Below are 23085 nucleotides of genomic sequence, written 5' to 3'. Positions count from 1 at the left end.
GGACGAAGCTCCACAAGAAACTTACCCGGATTTTAGAATTTCATAGGCGTTTGGCCGTGGCAGCCAATCAAATTTGGCGGCGCAGATGCCAAACAGGAAGTGTGCTCATATTTCGGCCGCCCTTTGGCGTATCTTAACGAAACTTGGTGGGTTTATGCCCCACCACTCCCTGAAGGACACCAAAAAAATTGGAACAAATTGGCTGCTAGGGGGCGCTATAACTAGGAAAAATGTCTTTTGGCTCATATCTCATGATGCGTTTTGGCTAGAAACAAAATTCCACTGCCTATGGAATCCTTGGGTCAAGACGAATCTATCGCACCCTATGACGTCATATTCTGCCTTGAGGATTTTCCGCCATTTTGAATTTCGTTAAAATCAATGAAATTCTATGGAAACCCATAGAACCGTCTGACAACAGGTTTTCAAATTTTGCACACTGATTCTAGGCTGGCTCAAGGTTCTTGTCAGCAAATTTCAACTCACCACCTCAAACTCTCTAGCGCCAACAACAGGCCAAAGTTGCATGTACATTTCTGCTTGTTACTTTTGACTCGTATGTCTGATCGTCAAAATCTGTGTATCGCTGGAATCCTTGGGTCAAAACGAATCCAACGCATCCTATTTCGTCATATGCCGCCTTGTATATTTTCCGCCATTTTGAATTATGTGCAAATCAATTAAAATGCTTCTCCTCCCTCAATTTTTGACCAATTCCTTCCAAACTTGGGAGATGGCAACGTTGCACTAAGCTGCACAAAAAACTTACCCAGTTTTTCGAATTTCATAAGCGTTTGGCCGTGGCTGCCAATCAAACTTGGCTGTGCAGACGCGAAACAGGACGTGTGCTCATATCTCGGCAGCCCTTTGATCTTTCTTAACCAAACTTGGTGGGATTATGCCCCACCCCTCCATAAGGGCCCATACCACATTTGGTGCACATTGGCCATTAGGGGGCGCTATAACTTTCCAAAATGTATTTTGGCTCATATATCATTGAGCTCATATCTCAGCAGTCTTTTTGCACACACACACACACACACACACACACACACACACACACACACACACACCTAGTACACTTGAAGTAATTTCAGCCATCACAGTCAATCGATTTTGACGGTGAAGCCGTGCATGCCTCTACCCATCTGGTTGGAGGTACATTTCTGCTTGTAAACACTTCCCGTGCGTGCCTCTGACCGTCTGCCTGGTCAGTTCTTTCTGTTGCCTTGGCAACTTAGGCTGGGTCACACTGCTTGGCCCCGCATAGCTGCTTGCAGCTATATTTAGGGGCCAAGCAGCGAAGCTGGCGAAGGCCCCTAATGAGTTTGTCGGTTTTCTTATTATTATTATTATTATTATTATTATTCAACTTTCTTCTCCTATGGGATGTCAATGGAAGCCCATAGAACCACACATAGGAAAATGCTCAAATTTGGCACACACATTCTAGACAGTCTCAGCATTCCCCACAACAATTTTTAGGTCCCCACCCCCAACCCTCTAGCGCCACCAGCAGGTCAAAGTTGCAGGTACATTTCTGCTTGTAACTTTTGAACCGTTGGTCCGATTTTCAAAAACTTGGTATCCCTGGAATCCTTGGGTCAAGACGAATACAAAGCACCCCATGACGTCATTTTCCGCCCATATAGTTTTCCCGCCATTTTGAATTTTGTGAAAATCAATTAAAATGCTTCTCCTCCCACAATTTTTGAGCAATTTCTCCCAAACTTGGAAGATGGCAACTGTCGACTAAGCTGCACTAGAAACTTACCCGGATTTTAGAATTTCATAAGCGTTTGGCCGTGGCAGCCAATCAAATTTGGCTGCGCAGACGCCAAACAGGAAGTGTGCTGATATTTCAGCCGCCCTTTGGCCTATCTTAACGAAACTTGGTGGCATTATGCCCCACCCATCCACAAAGGGCCACAAAAAATTTGGAACAAATTGGCTGCTAGGGGGCGCTATAACTAGGAAAAATGACTTTTGGCTCATATCTCATGATGCCTTTTGGGTAGAAACAAAATTCCACTGCCTCTGGAATCCTTGCGTCAAGTCGAATCTATCGCACCCTATGACGTCATATTCTGCCTTGAGGATTTTCCGCCATTTTGAATTTTGTTAAAATCAATGAAATTCTATGGCAACCCATAGAACCGTCTGACTAGAGGTTTTCAAATTTGGGACACTGATTATAGGCTGTCTCAAGGGTCTTGTCAGCAAATTTCAGCTCACCACCTCAAACTCTCTAGCGCCACCAACAGGTCAAAGTTACAGGTACATTTCTGCTTGTTACTTTTGATCCGTACTTCTGATCGTCAAAATCTAAGTATCCATGGGATCCGTGGGTCAACACGAATCCAACGCACCCTATGACGTCATATTCCCCCTTGTATATTTTCCGCCATTTTGAATTTTGTGAAAATCAATTAAAATGCTTCTCCTCCTTCAATTTTTGACCAATTCCTTCTAAACTTGGTATATGGCAACTTTGGACTAAGCTGCACATAAAACTTACCCGGTTTTACGAATTTCGTAAGCGTTTGGCTGTGGCGGCCAATCAAATTTGGCCGCGCAGATGTGAAACAGGAAGTGTGCTCATGTCTCGGCCGCCCTTTGGCTTATCTTAACTAAACTTGGTGGGATTATGCCCCACCCCTCCATGAAGGACCCCAAAAAATTTGGAACAAATTGGCTGCTAGGGGGCGCTATAACTAGGAAAATTGTCTTTTGGCTCATATCTCATGATGCGTTTGGGCTAGAAACAAAATTCCACTATCTCTGGAATCCTTGGGTCAAGACGAATCAATCGCCACCTATGACGTCATATTCTGCCTTGAGGATTTTCCGCCATTTTGAATTTTGTTAAAATCAATGAAATTCTATGGCAACCCATAGAACCGTCTGACTAGAGGTTTTCAAATTTGGCACACTGATTCTAGGCTGTCTCAAGGGTCTTGTCAGCAAATTTCAGCTCACCACCTCAATCTCTCTAGCGCCACCAACAGGTCAAAGTTACAGGTACATTTCTGCTTGTTACTTTTGATCCGTACTTCTGATCGTCAAAATCTAAGTATCCCTGGGATCCGTGGGTCAACACGAATCCAACGCACCCTATGACGTCATATTCCCCCTTGTATATTTTCCGCCATTTTGAATTTTGTGAAAATCAATTAAAATGCTTCTCCTCCTTCAATTTTTGACCAATTCCTTCTAACCTTGGTATATGGCAACTTTGGACTAAGCTGCACATAAAACTTACCCGGTTTTTCGAATTTCGTAAGCGTTTGGCTGTGGCGGCCAATCAAATTTGGCCGTGCAGATGTGACACAGGAAGTGTGCTCATATCTCGGTAGCCCTTTGACCTTGCTTAACCAAACTTGGTGGGATTATGCCCCACCCCTCCAAAAGGTCCCGTACCTCATTTGGTGCACATTGGCCATTAGGGGGCGCTATAACTTTCCAAAATGTATTTTGGCTCATATATCATTGAGCTCATATCTCAGCAGTCTTTTTGCACACACACACACACACACACACACACACACACACACACACACACACCTAGTACACTTGAAGTAATTTCAGCCATCACAGTCAATCGATTTTGACGGTGAAGCCGTGCATGCCTCTACCCATCTGGTTGGAGGTACATTTCTGCTTGTAAACACTTCCCGTGCGTGCCTCTGACCGTCTGCCTGGTCAGTTCTTTCTGTTGCCTTGGCAACTTAGGCTGGGTCACGCTGCTTGGCCCCGCATTGCTGCTTGCAGCTATATTTATTATTCAACTTTCTTCTCCTATGGGATGTCAATGGCAGCCCATAGAACCACACATAGGAAAATGCTCAAATTTGGCACACACATTCTAGACAGTCTCAGCATTCCCCACAACAATTTTTAGGTCCCCACCCCCAACCCTCTAGCGCCACCAGCAGGTCAAAGTTGCAGGTACATTTCTGCTTGTAACTTTTGAACCGTTGGTCCGATTTTCAAAAACTTGGTATCCCTGGAATCCTTGGGTCAAGACGAATCCAAAGCACCCCATGACGTCATTTTCCGCCCATATAGTTTTCCCGCCATTTTGAATTTTGTGAAAATCAATTAAAATGCTTCTCCTCCCTCAATTTTGGACCAATTTCTCCCAAACTTGGTAGATGGCAACTTTGGACTAAGCTCCACAAGAAACTTACCCGGTTTTTAGAATTTCATAAGCGTTTGGCCGTGGCAGCCAATCAAAATTGGAGGCGCAGACGCCAAACAGGTAGTGTAATCATATTTCGGCCGGCCTTTGGCCTATCTTAACGAAACTTGGTGGGTTTATGCCCCACCCCTCCATGAAGGACCCCAAAGAATTTGGAACAAATTGGCTGCTAGGGGGCGCTATAACTAGGAAAAATGTCTTTTGGCTCATATCTCATGATGCGTTTTGGCTAGAAACAAAATTACACTGCCTATGGAATCCTTGGGTCAAGACGAATCTATCGCACCCTATGACGTCATATTCTGCCTTGAGGATTTTCCGCCATTTTGAATTTTGTTAAAATCAATGAAATTCTATGGAAACCCATAGAACCGTCTGACGACAGGTTTTCAAATTTGGCACACTGATTCTAGGCTGGCTCAAGGTTCTTGTCAGCAAATTTCAACTCACCACCTCAAACTCTCTAGCGCCAACAACAGGCCAAAGTTGCATGTACATTTCTGCTTGTTACTTTTGAACCGTATGTCTGATCGTCAAAATCTGTGTATCGCTGGAATCCTTGGGTCAAAACGAATCCAACGCATCCTATGCCGTCATAGTCCGCCTTGTATATTTTCCGCCATTTTGAATTATGTGAAAATCAATTAAAATGCTTCTCCTCCCTCAATTTTTGACCAATTCCTTCCAAACTTGGTAGATGGCAACTGTGGACTAAGCTGCACAAGAAACTTACCCGGATTTTAGAATTTCATAAGCGTTTGGCCGTGGCAGCCAATCAAATTTGGCTGCGCAGACGCCAAACAGGAAGTGTGGTCATATTTCAGCCGCCCTTTGGCGTATCTTAACGAAACTTGGTGAGATTATGCGGCACCCCTGCATGAAGGAACAGAAAAAAATTGGAACAAATTGGCTGCCAGGGGGCGCTATAACTAGGAAAAATGACTTTTGGCTCATATCTCATGATGCGTTTGGGGTAGAAACAAAATTCCACTATCTCTGGAATCCTTGGGTCAAGACGAATCTATCGCACCCTATGACGTCATATTCTGCCTTGAGGATTTTCCGCCATTTTGAATTTTGTTAAAATCAATGAAATTCTATGGCAACCCATAGAACTGTCTGACTAGAGGTTTTCAAATTTGGCACACTGATTCTAGGCTGCCTCAAGGTTCTTGTCAGCAAATTTCAACTCACCACCTCAAACTCTCTAGCGCCACCAACAGGTCAAAGTTGCAGGTACATTTCTGCTTGTTACTTTTGAACCGTACTTCTGATCGTCAAAAGCTAAGTATCTATGGGATCCTTGGGTCAACACGAATCCAACGCACCCTATGGCGTCATATTCCGCCTGGTATATTTTCCGCCATTTTGAATTTTGTGAAAATCAATTAAAATGCTTCTCCTCCCTCAATCTTTGACCAATTCCTTCCAAGCTTGGTACATGGCAACTTTGGACTAAGCTGCACATAAAACTTACCCGGTTTTTCGAATTTCATAAGCGTTTGGCCGTGGCGGCCAATCAAATTTGGACGTGCAGATGTGAAACAGGAAGTGTGGTCATATCTCGGCAGCCCTTTGACCTTTCTTAACCAAACTTGGTGGGATTATGCCCCACCCCTCCAAAAGGTCCCATTCTACATTTGGTGCACATTGGCCATTAGGGGGCGCTATAACTTTCCAAAATGTATTTAGGATCATATATCATTGAGCTCATATCTCAGCAGTCTCTTAGCACACACACACACACACACCTAGTACACTTGAAGTAATTTCAAAGGCATCACAGTCAATCGATTTTGACGGTGAAGCCGTGCATGCCTCTACCCATCTGGTTGGAGGTACATTTCTGCTTGTAAACACTTCCTGTGCGTGCCTCTGATCGTCTGCCTGGTCAGTTCTTTCTGTTGCCATGGCAACTTAGGCTGGGTCACCCTGCTTGGCCCCGCATTGCTGCTTGCAGCTATATTTGAAAATGTAAGTTAACACCTTCTGACCAACGACAATCAAGATTTCACCAGAGATACCCGGCTCTATTCAGTCACCATCACCTTCCAACCTTTGGCCAGTGCCATGCTTTGAATTGCTGTAGCTGCATCGTACATATTGGGACCAGTGCACCAATTTGAATTGGAAATCCTTGGACGCCCTTTTTGTAACAATCAGTAAACTTTCGTTTGTTTAAATAGAACAGAACAAAAACAATTTCTATGCACAGTTATAACTTGCTGGTTATTTGCAGTCTTCTCACATTCTTATGCTGGCAGGTGAGTAAACGGATGAAAGGAAATGTGTATGTGTGTGGTACAGAAAGGAACAGGACGTTTTGAATGGGCTTTTATTGGTGCTTTGTTTCTTGACGGCTGTTCTTTTAGAAAAGCAGAATTCTTTAAGAGCGCTTTCATGCAGCCCAGCAGTGCTACATCGTCTGCCTACTAATCCGATCCTTTCTCTGTTTGTATGGGTGAGAGTGTAGCTCTTTGTTGCCCAGTCGTCCTCATAATAATACACGTTTTAGGTGGATTTTTTTGTTACAGGACAAGAACCAAATGAGTACCTTTTTAGTTTCTAGTAAAGATTAAGGATAGTGAGATATAGTAACCAATGTGAATAGAAATGTTAATGGCATTGAGCAGATACTCTGACCCAGAGCAGCCTGGGGGTTAGGTGCCTTGCTCAAGGTCACTTCAGCCATGCCTGCTGGTCCAGGGAATCAAACCGATGACCTTTCAGTACCAAAGCTGCTTCTCTAACCATTAGGCCATGATATCGCCAAGGAAATACCCCACAACTGCAAGTTTCTGGCCATTGGTGATGCAAGTTACAAGTATTCATGGCCACAATGACCTGCTCACACACTAAGTTTATGGGAATTAGGGATGTTCAAGTGTATGAAGGTTATCCAGGTCATGCTCAAGTGCTCTGGAAATTCGGAAAATGTTTAGAAAGCATGTGGCTTTCCATCCATCCATTATCTGTAGCCGCTTATCCTGTTCTACAGGGTTGCAGGCAAGCTGGAGCCTATCCCAGCTGACTATGGGTGAGAGGCAGGGTACACCCTGGACAAGTTGTCAGGTCGTCACAGGGCTGACACATAGACACAGACAACCATTCGCATTCACACCTACGGTCAATTTAGAGCCACCGATTAGTCTAACCTGCATGTCTTTGGACTGTGGGGGAAACCGGAGCACCCGGCAGAAACCCACACGGACATGGAGAGAACATGCAAACTCCACACAGAAAGGCCCCCGTCGGCTGCTGGGCTCGAACCCAGAACCTTCTTGCTGTGAGGCGACAGTGCTAACCACTACACCACCGTGCCATCCCTCTTTAGATGTTATTTTTATTTTACCTCACTGGCATTACTAATGCACATCATAACTAATAGGTTAACTCACTGGAATATAGTCAGAGACCATACTGGACTGGAAGAGCTGCGGAAAAGCCGTCAAATCCTGACCAAGCGTGCCTGCTTCTGACACTGAGCCCTGACGGAGCTGTAACTTGACAAATATCGCCACCTATAATTCAGTGACCTTGTCCAAATTGGGTGTGACGTCTCTTGCACCTTTTAATGCAAGTTGGATCATCATAGATAACATTCATCAACATGTTTGCCCAGATTACGGAACTGGATTAAAAAGAGACACGACATTTTCGAGATGTATGTATTTATTTATGTATTTTCTTGACTTCCAAGAGCAAGAGTTTAAAAAAATAAGAAACAAAAAAAATCTCATTTTTGAGTGACAATGTACATTTTCATTGAATTTGCACAATTTGGTATTCTACACTATTTACTGACTCTATACATTAAAACTTGAAATTTCCAACACATTACATCATTTATCATTTCCCTCGTTATTTTTCAAGTCATCTCTAAATTTGGCACAAATTCCTGATAAACTGGCTGCCCAGAAACAAAAAAGAAAAGCGAAACACGTACAGAGGATTTGGCTTTGAATTCGATTCCACCTGCAGTCAGAGCTGCGTGTGTCGTCTTGGTGATGCCAGGATGATTCCTACTCTGCCTTTTCCAAATCTTCCATCTTCAAATCACCTGTTTCGTCGGATTGATCGACTTCTTGGGTCGGCGTGGTCTCACTGGTGACGTCAGCTGAATTTTTGTTCTCTTCGGTGGAGACCTGGTTTCCGACTTGGGCGGTTGCTCCGCCCACCTCCTCTGGCACCTGTGACTCATCTTCAGTTGCCTCAATCTCCACTTTCACCGAGCTGCAGTCCTTCAACATTATGTCAGTTTCTGACGGCCCACCATTTTCGCTGTTGCTCCGGGTGATTTTGGGCGATTTCGTCACGACCAGCTCGTTGTTCTTTGCGCCTCGACAACATTTGCAGGTCAGGCACATGATGATGATCAGCAACAAAAAGCAGATTACTGAAAGGACTGCAATCATCAACCATAGTGTCATTTCTTTCTTGTCCTCGAGATTGATGAGGCAGCCTGTTCCCATACTGGACTGACCTGGCGTTTGTTCGGTCTTGCTGACAATAGCCAGCACTGTGGGTTTGGCCATGTGTTTATTGTCTCTTGTCGATGGATTGGTTTGAAGCGTTTGCACTGAAGCATTTGTAGACACGGTTGGATTTGAAGCACTGCTGAATGAAGATGGAGTTGTGGCTGAAGACTTTTGTCCATTCACACTCACAAACAGAATGAAGCACACAAAATGGTACATTTTGGAATCTGTCAGGAATCTGTAAGAGAATTCAGAAAAAAGGGCTTTCTAAATGAGTGGTCAATCATTTTCCTAATTACTATATACATTATTTCTTGAACTGAAATACAGTACTGTGCAAAAGTCTTAGGCACCCTGTTTTGTTTTTTTCCCCCCATACAAACTTTGTTATAGATTTCTATTTTATGACTTCTACATTATCGAGTCAAAACATTTACAAAAGTATTTTAGAGTTCCAAAGGTTTTTTTTCCCCTTTTCCCCCAGCACAAAATTAAATGTTTGTATCTGCGCAGCATATGACATACCGGTAATATAGCACTTTTCAGATTAAAAAAGAAAATATAATGCAGGCTACTGGGTTTTGGTGCAAAATGAAGACGCGAGTGTGACAGTCAAAGTGTCCAGAAGAACTGTGGCTGGTTCTGGAAGATGCTCAGGAAAACCTACAGCTCATTTCCGCATAAAACTGCACTCACTCTACCTGAGACTTTGCTTTAAAAAAAAAAGGAGTCGTCTCATACCAAATATTGACTTTGTTTTGTTTATTATGGCTTACTGATTACGGTTTATATTATTATTATTATTATTTTTATTTATTTATTTACTTTAATATTGAAACATTTCATGTCATTATTTTTTTTAAAGCCATTTTTGGTCTCCAGCATTTCTTCTATTAAAGAAAATATCAAAATAATACAGTTAACCATGAAAGTATTTATCTATATTTTAGTGGTTTCACATCCAGTTGCAATTTTTCAGCCTCTTTTGTTCAACAGTCTTTTTATATATCCTATAATGACCTTTATAAAAAGTCTAGCTAAGTTTAGAAAGTTAATTTTAAAAAAAAAAGTCTACATAATTTCTACAAAGTAAAGTACTTTTTTTTTTTGTAGAGTCAAAGTAAGTTACATGTAGGAAAAAAATGGTCAAAACTGGATTTTTTTTTTATTATTATTTTTTCAGCCACAGTGACGGCTGATGGGTCGCAACACTAAGAATTTTTTTTTTCCCTTGTGATGAGCTATTTTCATATGCAAATTTTATTTCTGCTATATGGAAGCACAATTACGTAGTCGTTCCGAGACTTTTTAAAACATGTAAAAACATTTTCACCAAGCAAAGAATCTCGCATTCTGGCTGTAACCTGTTTATATTTTTATAGACTATAATATAATAGCAATTTCTTACAGAAATCTACTCAGTAATGTAAATGTTTTTGTTGTGTGTTGATTTGATTTTCCAGTGACGATCATGTTTCTACCTGTGTGGAGCAAGAGCTTTAGTGTGAACCACTGCTTGATTATTTGAGTCATGTCTGATGATCCTGATTACTCTTACGGTGAAGTGCCGGAGCAGCAGCAGTTGATCCGTACAGAATTCAATAATAGTGTAAAGGTGTGAGCTTAATAATCTTTTGGTGAAGCAGTGAGCTCTAAATTTCTGAATATTGGTCTGTTGAGTTTTAATTTATCCAAATCTACAGCTGAATTGCAGTTACACTGAAATTGAGAAGTACAATTGTATTTACCTTATGTTATTTTCCTTAAATCAGTAGTTACACCAGAGATGGTAAAAAGCACCCACATTCTTTACTCAGGTAAAAGTGCTATAAAAATGACTAATTCTAGATCATTCCTCTTTTAAACGTTGAAGTCGATCTTCAGATTCTTCAACCATAAACTCCTAAATTGACTTACCATAAGTACCATATAAATATAAATGCGAAAGTACAAGAAAGATTTACAAAAGAAAAAGACGTGTGCGACAAATCACATCCTGATCTGATTTTAGTTCATGATGGTAAATTAGTACCTCTTTGACCAAGGATCCAAGAAACCAATAAATATGGGAAAACATTAGCTAACAGCTTTATTCTTAGTCTTTCTAATAGTTTAGCTCATATGAAAATAACTAGCTGTGATAAGTGCAAAGTACGTATATTTTATAGTGACAGACCTTGGGTCTCTGTATCATCACGTTTTGTTAGGAATTTAGACTCCTTGAAGCAGTTTGATATTAAAAGCTACAAATAGTACCGTAAGTGAAAGACAAAAGAAGCACAGATGAAAATACATAAATAACCGCACCCAAGTACAGGAAACAAATGAGTTGCACTTGGTGACCTCCCACTGAATTGTTTCATCTTATTGAAAGACTTAAATCCAAAATGTGGACTCTGATGTAGTTAAGATAACAAATGAAAAATCTGTTACTTACCTCTAAATCTTTGCCTGCTGTGTGTGCGATCTCTTTGAGATCACTAGGGAGATGTGGTCGGGTGAAGTTAATGTGTGAAATGTGAAGCAGCTGGTCATGAAGCATGAGGAGATATGGCTCTGGCTTCACAGAATAGCACAGACACGTTTCCTGTCACTTTTTCACTTCTGCTGTGGTTTTATTGGAAATATTTTTAAACCTGCATATGGCTTGAGCTTGCCATACTAGAGCTTGAGCTCTACATACTAGAGCTTCATTCTTTACCCTTTGACTGATTGAATATTACTCGTGTCTCAAGCTATAGGATTCTTATCGTATAGTTCATTCTTGAGCTTGGGAAAGGTTCTATAAAACGGACGGACTTTAAAAGAGCTTTCTCTGTCATTTCATACGTAAAATATTTTTGAGTTAAAGCCACAGTAAGAAAAGTGTGTCTGGTTTTGTTTTTTTTAGCACCTCAGTGACATAGAGGTTGGGTTTATGTTCCCATACACATTCAAACATGAATAGCAGCGTGCTTAATTCTCAAGCAAGAATGCCTTCATGTCTAAATCATTCGAGTATGATTTTAGAGCAGGGTTAAATGCGGCCCAAGTTTTTCTAACTTGCTAAAATATATACAGTCGTGTTCAAAATAATAGCAGTCCAACATGACTAACCAGATCAATCACTGCTTTTGGTAGAAATTATATTACTACATGGCAAATAATTTACCAGTAGGTGTAGTAAAGTCGTAGAAAACCAACAGACCCAACATTCATGATATGCATGCTCCTGAGTCTGTGTAATTGAATAATTAAGTGAAAGGGGCGTGTTCAAAATAATAGCAGTGTGGAGTTCAATTAGTGAGGTCATTCATTCTGTGAAAAAACAGGTGTCAGTCAGGTGGCACTAATTTAAGGATGAAGCCAGCACATGTTGTACATCCATTTCTCTCTGAAAACCTGAGTCGTTCCAGACATTGTTCAGAAGAACAGCGTGTTTTGATTAAAACGTTGATTGGAGAGGGGAAAATGCATAAAGAAGTGCAGAAAATGATGGGCTGCTGGGCTAAAATGATCTCCAGTGCTTTAAAATGGACAGCAAAACCAGAGAGACGTGGAAGAAAATGGAAGACTACCATTCGAATGGATCGAAGAATAGCCAGAATGACAAAGACTCAGCCAATGATCAGCTCCAGGGTGATGAAAGACGGTCTGAAGTTACCTGTGAGTACTGTGACAATTAGAAGACGCCTGTGTGAAGCTAATCTATCGGCAAGAAGCCCCCGCAAAGTCCGACTGTTAAAAAAAAAAGACGTGCTGAAGAGGATACAATTTGCCAAAGAACACATCGACTGGCCTAAAGAGAAATGGAGAAACATTTCGTGGACTGATGAAAGTAAAATTGTTCTTTTTGGGTCCAAGAGCCGCAGACAGTTTGTCAGACGACCCCCAGACAGTGAATTCAAGCCACAGTACACTCTGAAGACAGTGAAGCATGGTGGTGCAAGCATCATGATATGGGGATGTTTCTCTTACTATGGTGTCGGGCCTATTTATCGCATACCAGGGATCATGGATCAGTTTGCATATATCAAAATACTTGAAGAGGTCATGTTGCCTTATGCTGAAGAGGAAATGCCCTTGAAATGGATGTTTCAAAAAGACAACGACCCCAAACACACCAGTAAGCGAGCAGCATCAGGGTTCAAGACCAACAAAATGAAAGTTATGGAGTGGCCAGCCCAATCCCCGGACCTTAATCCGATAGAAAACTTGTGGGGTGACATCAAAAATGCTGTTTCTGAGGCAAAACCAAGAAATGCAGAAGAATTGTGGAATGTTGTCAAATCATCCTGGGCTGGAATACCTGTTCACAGGTGCCAGAAGTTGGTCGACTCCATGCAACACAGATGTGAAGCAGTTCTCAGAAACCGTGGTTATACAACTAAATATTAGTTTAGTAATTCACAGGAATACTAAATCCTAAAGATTTTTTCAGTTTATACAGTCAATATTTGAGTTTGTAATGAAAAATGCAGACACTGCTATTTTTTTGAACAGCCCAAAATTCATTTTTCTTCATTTTCTGTAAAGTAATTAAAACATTTGATACATTTTTCTTCATGTTTTGATGTAGAATATAATGTGCAGTGTTCCCAGTGCATGGAAATAAAAACAATTATAAGGATTTTGAGCTTTACTCACGTTTTTAAACACACTGCTATTATTTTGAACACAACTGTAATTGGATTTGTAGACATCATGCACCTCATCTTGACAGGTTCTGCTTTCATTATTTTAGGGAAGTTACCTCTGTTAAAATAAAAATGCCCATTTACTGTAAAAAGACAATATTTGCATGCAGGATTAGCATGAACGGGGAGGATGATGATGAGGAGGAGGATGATGCACTCAGCCAGCAGGCTATTGGGGAAATGAAACTCGACAGTCTTTTTGTAATGTTTTTCCTGGGGAATATTTTCAGCTTATTTTTTTATTTTTAAAGCCCCAGAATGTCTTTCTTTAGCTAGCTTGCAAAGCATGTGGGTTAATCAAGCTAGAAACTTTTTTTTATCTAAAATATATATGAACAACTTCATGAAATAAAAATAAATTACTTGTATAAATCTTCATCATAAATAATACTTTGGGTTAAGATGCTCTGTGGAGCATTTTTGCTTCTCGGAAAAATAATTTTTATAATTTATTTAAATTATTTAAATATAAATAATCTTATTCCTAAAAAACTTAATTACATTTACATTACAGGCATTTAGCAGACGCTCTTATCCAGAACAACATACCCAGAGCAGTTGGGGGTTAGGTGCCTTGTTCAAGGGCACTTCAGCCATTCCTTCAGGTCCAGGGAATCGAACCGACAACCTATTGGTCCCAAAGCTGCTTCTCTAACCATTAGGCCATTGCTTCCCCAATTACTACTCAATTAATTTCTTAAACTCTGTACAAAGATGATCCAAGCACAAGATGTCAAAACAATAGTTCTTGGATCAAAAACAGTAGGAGAGACTCCATGTACAGGAGCATAGTAAGATCATGTACCCAAGATGAAATATGAAAAGCAGCTGCTTGTTGTGTTGAGATTTGATCAGAGGAAACAGACTCAGAGTGTTCAGGGATATATATCCCCCCCCCCCCCCCAATTCTACCCTTCTTCTCAAACCGGTCTTATTTTTCACAACTTTTTAATCCCAGTCATCACTAATGAACGTTTTCCGTGCTTTCTTTTCAGGTTCAAAACTGGCCAGATTAATGGAGACTTGCTCATCTACCACGTGCTGCTTACCCTCAAGCCCTACTACGCCAAACCGTATGAGATCGTAGTGGACCTGACCCATGCTGGCCCCAGCAACCGATTTAAGACCGACTTCCTCTCCAAATGGTTTGTCGTCTTTCCGGGGTTTGCCTACGAGAACGTAGCAGCCATCTACATCTACAACTGTAACACATGGGTGCGGGAGTACACGAAGTACCACGAGAGGCTCCTCACCGGCTTGAAGGGCAGCAAGAAGCTGCTTTTCATCGACTCGCCGACGAAGCTGGCTGAGCACATCGAACTGGAGCAGCAGAAGCTTCCGGCCGCCACGCTGAGCCTGGAGGAGGATCTCAAGGTGTTTCACAATGCCCTCAAACTGGCCCACAAGGACACCAAGGTGTCCATCAAGGTGAGCTGGAGAGGAACAAGCTCGAATGTTTTTATTGCCAGAATGCTGAATTATTTCTCTGAAGCATGTTATGGAAGATTTGATGATATAAAAAGCCACAGCACAAATGAAAGCTCGATTCTGATTGGGTTAATAAGCTGCTGTAGTTGTCATAGCGAAAGTGATGTTTTATTCATTACCTTAGAGTTAATAGAATATTGTGTTTAAAAGTCAGTGTAATATAAAGTAAGCATGTCCCTCTCTTCCCCTCTTCAGGTGGGGTCCAATGCTGTGCAGGTGACCTCGGCAGACCGCACACGTGTCTTGGGCCAGTCGGTCTTCCTTAACGATATCTACTACGCCTCGGAGATCGAGGAGATCTGCCTGGTGGACGAGAACCAGTTCACGCTGACCATCGCCAACCAGGGCACGCCGCTCACCTTCATGCACCAGGAGTGCGAGGCCATAGTGCACTCCATCATTCACATCCGCACGCGCTGGGAGCTCTCTCAGCCCGACTCCATCCCACAGCACACCAAGATCAGGCCCAAGGACGTGCCCGGGACGCTCCTCAACATCGCGCTTCTCAACCTGGGCAGCTCCGACCCTAGTCTCAGGTCATTAACAGTTAGCACACTCGTTAAATACCACAACACTGCTGAATTCTTGATTCTGATTGGTCAAAATGTATTTATTAATTAATTAATCGTGAATTACAGCAGCTCTGATGGTTTTATGTTCTTTTTTTAAAGATATTTTTTGGGCTTTTTTCACCTTTATTGGATAGGACAGTGTAGAGACAGGAAATGAGTGGGAGAGAGAGACGGGGAGGGATCGGGAAATGACCTCGGGTCGGAATCGAACCCGGGTCCCCGGATTTATAGTATGGCTCCTTATCCACCTGAGCCACGACGCCCCCAGTTTTATGTTCTAATATGTTATTGTTTCCATAGTAACAACTTGCACAGGGACGTGAGTGTGAGAGAGAGCGAGAGATCATTGATCTGGTGACGTTTTAACGAAGGAGACGTTTATTTACAATTTTACAGAAGGAGTCTCCAGTGTCCGCTATCAAGTTCTTCCAGTGTGAAGAAATCTTGAACACAAAAAGCTGCATTTTTTTTTTTTTTATTAACTGTAAGAAAGAGGAAAAAGAGAGTCTGCTGAGAGAATAACTGTTTATCTGCTATAAAGTAACTGATAACATGAAATAGCTTGTTTCCTGGATGTTCCACATCATCATATGAACATGACTATAAATGGATATATAGCAGGGCTGTCGAAGTTAATGTGATGATGACAAGTTAACGCAAATTCCTTTTAACACCACTAATTTTTTTTTTTGATGCATAATTAATGCATGCACATTCTGTGCCCCTTCTTCCGTAGTTTGGGAAATCAGGAAGTGATGTCGTGCGAGCGAGCGATGTAGCAAGTAGCTGGTCTGCGTATGTTGTGATAAAGTGCTCTTATGTACGGAATCAATTTATATTGTTGCGTTCTGGCTGTTTTTATATAAAATGTGTGTATTTTTTTATATGCTTTTGATGGTCCAGAGGGGAGAAAAGAAGACATGTTAAGGTCCAGGTGTGTGTGTGTGTGTGTGTGTGTGTGTGTGTGCAGGTTGTACATTGGTGTGAGAGTGAGAGAGTTTGCTGTATTCTGAAAAATTTGTGAGCGATGTAAAAGTGTTTATAAATGCAGTTTTTGCTCATGAATGTACTGTACAGTATATTTACCGGTGAGTTATTGCATTTTACTGGAAAACATCTTTATGAGCTGTGTGGCTAAACAAATGTATTTATTATTTCTTTATTTAAAGACGGCCATTACTGTTGTCTAGACTCCACATCACCGAGTTTAATTTATTTTATTGCACAGGTTGAGGCTGGAACTTAAGTACAGAACTAGAGGAAAATACTAATATTGCTTTCTTCACACTGAATTACATTACATTACATTACAGGCATTTAGCAGACGCTCTTATCCAGAGCAATGTACGACGTACCCCGAGCAGCCTGGGGAGCAGTTGGGGATTTGGTGCCTTGCTCAAGAGCACTTCAACCATTCCTGCAGGTCCAGGGAATCAAACCAGCAACCTTTTGGCCCCAAAGCTGCTTCTCTAACCATTAGGCCATGGCTAAACTCTTGGCTCGACCCTCAAAATTATAAAGTTAACGCTGCTTTATTTATTTTTTTAAATGCAGTGGGGGAATAAACTATCAACGACGACAATTTTTGCTGTGTCTAGCCTTATCCTTCCTGACCTGGCTGCATATATTTGCATAAAGCAAGCAGATTTGTCCACTCCCACTCACCAAAAACTTGAAAAATTTCTCTTTAAGGTACATTTTAGAACAGATTAAAAAAAAAATGTGCGATTAATTTGTGATTAATTGCGAGTTAGCTATGCGATTTAAATATTTTAATCAGTTGACAGCCCTAATATTTATTAAGTAGTTGTGATGAATAAAATAAAGGAATAAACACTTTGGGACGTGCTGCTGTAGGAAAACGATCAACTTCAGGATCGTCACCGTCATTAAACTTCACAACACCTTGTCGTCGATTTATGTTCCGATTACATCAAGTGTTTTATTCCTTAGTTCTGTATATGAGCTTATTACCCTCAGTGGAAACTTTAATGCAGTATTTATGGGATGGTTGTGGTGTGTGTGTGTGTGTGTGTGTGTTAAATGTACAACTTGTACATATTTTTATGTCATTATTGATTTTCCACTCCTCTCTCATTCTTGTGTGTGCAGGTCAGCAGCCTATAATCTCCTGTGTGCCTTAACCTGCACCTTTAACCTGAAGATTGAGGGCCAGCTACTGGAGACGTCAGGTCTGTGCATCCCAGCCAACAACACCCTCTTCATCGTCTCCATCAGCAAGACGCTGGCAGCCAACGAGCCCCACCTCACGCTGGAGTTCCTCGAGGAGTGTATCTCCGGCTTCAGCAAGTCCAGTCAGTGCCTCTCAGTATTCTTCTTTTAATCTTTTCCGTGTGTCAGTGTCAGGGTGTCTAACGAGGCTGGAGAGGATCTCAGACTGCTCCTCATTCCAGAACCTGAGACACAGATCATGTATCGTACTGTTTCTTTGTTAATTTGCTTCTATAGTTACGACAAATAGTCTTGACCACCTGGCAGAGACATCCAGGTATTAGACAATTTTTTTTTCTTTTAATATAAAATGGTGCTCAATTATGAGGTTTTGAAGCTTGAATGTATTTAACATATTTAAATAAGAATTCCATACATTTTCATTATTTGCACATCACATTAGCTAAAATAATTTTAAATTAATATACATTTGTTAATTATTTGATACATTTGCATTTTTGTCCATTTTCCTCCCTTTGTTTAGAAAGTTTTAGGAATAAGATTTCAGATTTTAAAAATTCAGAACCTTTTAATAAAAATCTTTGGAGAAAGTCTGAAATTTTATCCTGGAAATTTCAAAACAAATGAAAATAAGAATGGAAACGCATTAATAAACACACCAAATGCCATATTTAGTAGTGTTTAGAGTGATAGAGTTTTTGCTGCCTGAGAGCAATATTTAAAAACTTTAATTATTTGTTAAGCTGACAGTTCATTTGCATTTATTCATTAAAGCTGTTTTGGGGTGTCAGTAATTTTTTCAAAGGCGTTTTTGAATTATGCGGGAAAATCAATAACCGTCCAATCATTTTTGCGCTAATAATCCAGGAGCATTGCAGCTATCTTTAGTGATGAAACCTTTACTCATAAGTACAACCCCGATTCCAAAAAAGTTGGGACAAAGTACAAATTGTAAATAAAAACGGAATGCAATGATGTGGAAGTTTCAAAATTCCATATTTTATTCAGAATAGAACATAGATGACACATCAAATGTTTAAACTGAGAAAATGTATCATTTAAAGAGAAAAATTAGGTGATTTTATATTTCATGACAACAACACATCTCAAAAAAGTTGGGACAAGGCCATGTTTCCCACTGTGAGACATCCCCTTTTCTCTTTACAACAGTCTGTAAACGTCTGGGGACTGAGGAGACAAGTTGCTCAAGTTTAGGGATAGGAATGTTAACCCATTCTTGTCTAATGTAGGATTCGAGTTGCTCAACTGTCTTAGGTCTTTTCTGTCGTATCTTCCGTTTTATGATGCGCCAAATGTTTTCTATGGGTGAAAGATCTGGACTGCAGGCTGGCCAGTTCAGTACCCGGACCCTTCTTCTACGCAGCCATGATGCTGTAATTGATGCAGTATGTGGTTTAGCATTGTCATGTTGGAAAATGCAAGGTCTTCCCTGAAAGAGACGTCGTCTGGATGGGAGCATATGTTGCTCTAGAACCTGGATATACCTTTCAGCATTGATGGTGTCTTTCCAGATGTGTAAGCTGCCCATGCCACATGCACTAATGCAACCCCATACCATCAGAGATGCAGGCTTCTGAACTGAGCACTGATAACAACTCGGGTCGTCCTTCTCCTCTTTAGTCCGAATGACACGGCGTCCCTGATTTCCATAAAGAACTTCAAATTTTGATTCGTCTGACCACAGAACAGTTTTCCACTTTGCCACAGTCCATTTTAAATGAGCCTTGGCCCAGAGAAGACGTCTGCGCTTCTGGATCATGTTTAGATACGGCTTCTTCTTTGAGCTATAGAGTTTTAGCTGGCAACGGTGGATGGCACGGTGAATTGTGTTCACAGATAATGTTCTCTGGAAATATTCCTGAGCCCATTTTGTGATTTCCAATACAGAAGCATGCCTGTATGTGATGCAGTGCCGTCTAAGGGCCCGAAGATCACGGGCACCCAGTATGGTTTTCCGGCCTTGACCCTTACGCACAGAGATTCTTCCAGATTCCCTGAATCTTTTGATGATATTATGCACTGTAGATGATGATATGTTCAAACTCTTGGCAATTTTACACTGTCGAACTCCTTTCTGATATTGCTCCACTATCTGTCGGCGCAGAATTAGGGGGATTGGTGATCCTCTTCCCATCTTTACTTCTGAGAGCCGCTGCCACTCCAAGATGCTCTTTTTATACCCAGTCATGTTAATGACCTATTGCCAACTGACCTAACGAGTTGCAATTTGGTCCTCCAGCTGTTCCTTTTTTGTACCTTTAACTTTTCCAGCCTCTTATTGCCCCTGTCCCAACTTTTTTGAGATGTGTTGCTGTCATGAAATTTCAAATGAGTCAATATTTGGCATGAAATTTCAAAATGTCTCACTTTCGACATTTGATATGTTGTCTATGTTCTGTTGTGAATACAGTATCAGTTTTTGAGATTTGTAAATTATTGCATTCCGTTTTTGTTTACAATTTGTACTTTGTCCCAACTTTTTTGGAATCGGGGTTGTAGCTTTTGTTTGTGTGATCAATGCTGCTGAAATAATTAAAATATTTGGTATTCAGGTTTCAAAGCTAACCCCAAACTAAAGGTAAGGCAGGTTTTCACAGCTGCTGGTGTAGCACAGGTCATACAAAAGCACGAACTCATGAGGATATTAGAATGAGGCAAGAATTTGCGCTGCCTGCTATATAATCAGCAAAATCTGTGATGCAAATTGCAGGCTGTATAATCCTGGAAATACAGTAATTTCCTAATCCATCCGTTTCTCAACTCTGATTTTGTTATCATGATTAAAAACAGACTTGCAGATCACCAGCTGTGATTGCTGAGGAAATTGAATCACAGGTTTCTTAGATTTTTTTGGTGTGTGTGTGTGTGCAGGTATCGAGTTGAAACACCTCTGTCTGGAGTATATAACTCCATGGCTGCTCAACCTGGTCCGCTTCTGTAAGCACAACGACGATGCCAAGCGCCAGCGGGTCACCGCCATCCTGGACAAGCTCATCACTATGACCATCAACGAGAAGCAGATGTACCCGTCCATCCAGGCCAAGATCTGGGGAAGCCTGGGCCAAGTACGACACGTCATGATTGATTCTAGCGATAAGATTTATCAGATCAAATTATGTCTGTATGTGCTCGTTCAGACGCCCGGCTACTGAAGTGCACTTGTACAAAGTTACCTTTATTGTTTTTATTGTATTACATCACCTGACTATGGGCATTAGTGTGCAGATTTACTCCAGTAGGGTGCCATGCCATGCCGTTCTTGTAGACTCAACTCTGCTTTATAATCTCCTTAAGGAATTCTTATTTTCCTGTGTTTGATTATCAAGACATTAGGTTCTCAGGGGAGACGATGCAAATTTTTCTCCACAGGAAAAAAATTCCCAACCTCCAGGCTGCCATGTCTGTCACATTGTCCCACCTGTCCACTAAATATTTAAACCAACCACACATTTGGCATTTAAATAATTCGTCTGCCAATAAATTTCACTTTGGACTTTATACAGCACTGATTGGTCAGAACATATGATGATGAGGAGGATTCATCTTCTGTAAATAGTAGATTTGACAGCTATTATGTTTTAACACACTATGTTTCTATAGCAATAACAAACGCTATGTCGGACGCAACACAGATTTAAAAAATAATGATGTGTAATTGATGACAGGGTAATGTTATCTATAAGGAGATGTTTGGTTAACCATTCTGGAAGGAATCTCCAGTGTGAGTGCTTTGTAACAGTCAGAGGTAAAATAAAAATATATGACAAAGGAAAGTCTTTCCAGATATTTGGCAACATGACAAACTGCTTTTTTGCTTTAACGTAAATCATAATAATAATAATAACCAACAAAAAAAAAAATCATGGACCCCATCAGTATAGATTTATTACTAACTATAATAAAATAGGGGGCGGCACGGTGGTGTAGTGGTTAGCGCTGTCGCCTCACAGCAAGAAGGTCCTGGGTTCGAGCCCCGGGGCCGGCGAGGGCCTTTCTGTGCGGAGTTTGCATGTTCTTCCCGTGTCCGCGTGGGTTTCCTCCGGGTGCTCCGGTTTCCTCCACAGTCCAAAGACATGCAGGTTAGGTTAACTGGTGACTCTAAATTGACCGTAGGTGTGAATGTGTGTGTGAATGGTTGTCTGTGTCTATGTGTCGGCCCTGTGATGACCTGGCGACTTGTCCAGGGTGTACCCCGCCTTTCGCCCGTAGTCAGCTGGGATAGGCACCAGCTTGCCTGCGACCCTGTAGGACAGGATAAAGCGGCTAGAGATAATGAGATGAGATAATAAAATAGGCACATTATTTAAATGGGTCTAATAATATTTTGGATGTTTTATTTGAGCCATTTTTTTTCCTTTTCAACCTTCCAGCCATGGAATCCATATTTATTAAAGTTGTTCTTGTTGTTTTTACATTCCAGTTAAGGGCGTAGTAACTTTGATAACGTTTACAGAATTAGAAAATTGCAGACTCCCTGACTATGCTTTCAGGACCCTACTGTGAGAACAATGGACTAACTAACTTGAGGCAAACTGATGTGGCATGTTAAAGGAGTGGGGGGAAAAAAACACTTCAGGAAGTGATGTGATGTGATGTATGACTATTTTTTCCTATAACAGCACTTCCTGTTGTGTTTTATTCCTTACATAGTGTCTTTGCGAATACGTTTTTCTCATTTCATCTCATTATCTCTAGTCGCTTTATCCTGTTCTACAGGGTCGCAGGCAAGCTGGAGCCTATCCCAGCTGACTACGGGCGAAAGGCGGGGTACACCCTGGACAAGTCGCCAGGTCATCACAGGGCTGACACATAGACACAGACAACCATTCACACTCACATTCACACCTACGGTCAATTTAAAGTCACCAGTTAACCTAACCTGCATGTCTTTGGACTGTGGGGGAAACCGGAGCACCCGGAGGAAACCCACACGGAGAACATGCAAACTCCGCACAGAAAGGCCCTCGCCGGCCATGGGGCTCGAACCCAGGACCTTCTTGCTGTGAGGTGACCACGCTAACCACTACACAACCGTGCCGCCAATACGTTTTTCTATAAGGTATAAAACTAAAGACTGTGGTCGTCACAGCTCACTCGGTCTCTGACCATCTTCTGTCTGTTCCAGATCACAGACTTGCTGGACGTGGTGTTGGACAGCTTCATTAAGACCAGTGCGACAGGAGGACTGGGCTCCATTAAGGCTGAGGTGATGGCGGACACCGCTGTGGCTCTGGCCTCTGGCAATGTCAAACTGGTCTCTAGCAAGGTGACACACACACACGCACACACACACAGGATGTCAAAATGAAGTAATTGTAAAAGTTTTCCATGTTATCCTCTAATCTCAAATGTGATTGGTCGAAAGCTGTGACACACATTTCATGACATCACTAAGCTGTTATCCAACCGAAGTGCTCAGAAAGCCTGTTTTAAACATAAAAATGATGTGGTGATGT

At 41.4% G+C, this 23085-nt stretch overlaps 2 protein-coding genes across 4 annotated transcripts in view; one reads left to right on the top strand and one right to left on the bottom strand.

Moving 5' to 3' along the window:
* nf1b (neurofibromin 1b) overlaps positions 1-23085 on the top strand; it is a 153482-nt gene that overhangs the window by 108465 nt on the left and 21932 nt on the right. For all 3 annotated transcript variants that reach the window (XM_060908982.1, XM_060908981.1, XM_060908983.1), the window contains 5 exons: positions 14351-14783; positions 15039-15379; positions 17528-17730; positions 20501-20694; positions 22755-22895. In XM_060908982.1, the coding sequence (XP_060764965.1) occupies positions 14351-14783; positions 15039-15379; positions 17528-17730; positions 20501-20694; positions 22755-22895 (1312 nt within the window). The remainder of the gene's footprint in view (positions 1-14350; positions 14784-15038; positions 15380-17527; positions 17731-20500; positions 20695-22754; positions 22896-23085) is intronic.
* On the bottom strand, positions 7955-11231 carry LOC132873108 (uncharacterized). Its single transcript, XM_060908353.1, has 2 exons — positions 11117-11231; positions 7955-8917 (listed from the first exon to the last, which is right to left on the bottom strand). The coding sequence occupies exon 2, from the start codon at positions 8896-8898 to the stop codon at positions 8224-8226; it is 675 nt and encodes a 224-aa protein (XP_060764336.1). The 5' UTR covers positions 8899-8917; positions 11117-11231; the 3' UTR covers positions 7955-8223.

Source organism: Neoarius graeffei, chromosome 25 (assembly GCF_027579695.1).
Source record: "Neoarius graeffei isolate fNeoGra1 chromosome 25, fNeoGra1.pri, whole genome shotgun sequence".
NCBI classification, from domain to species: domain Eukaryota; kingdom Metazoa; phylum Chordata; class Actinopteri; order Siluriformes; family Ariidae; genus Neoarius; species Neoarius graeffei.
This window is presented reverse-complemented; position numbering and strand designations above follow the sequence as displayed.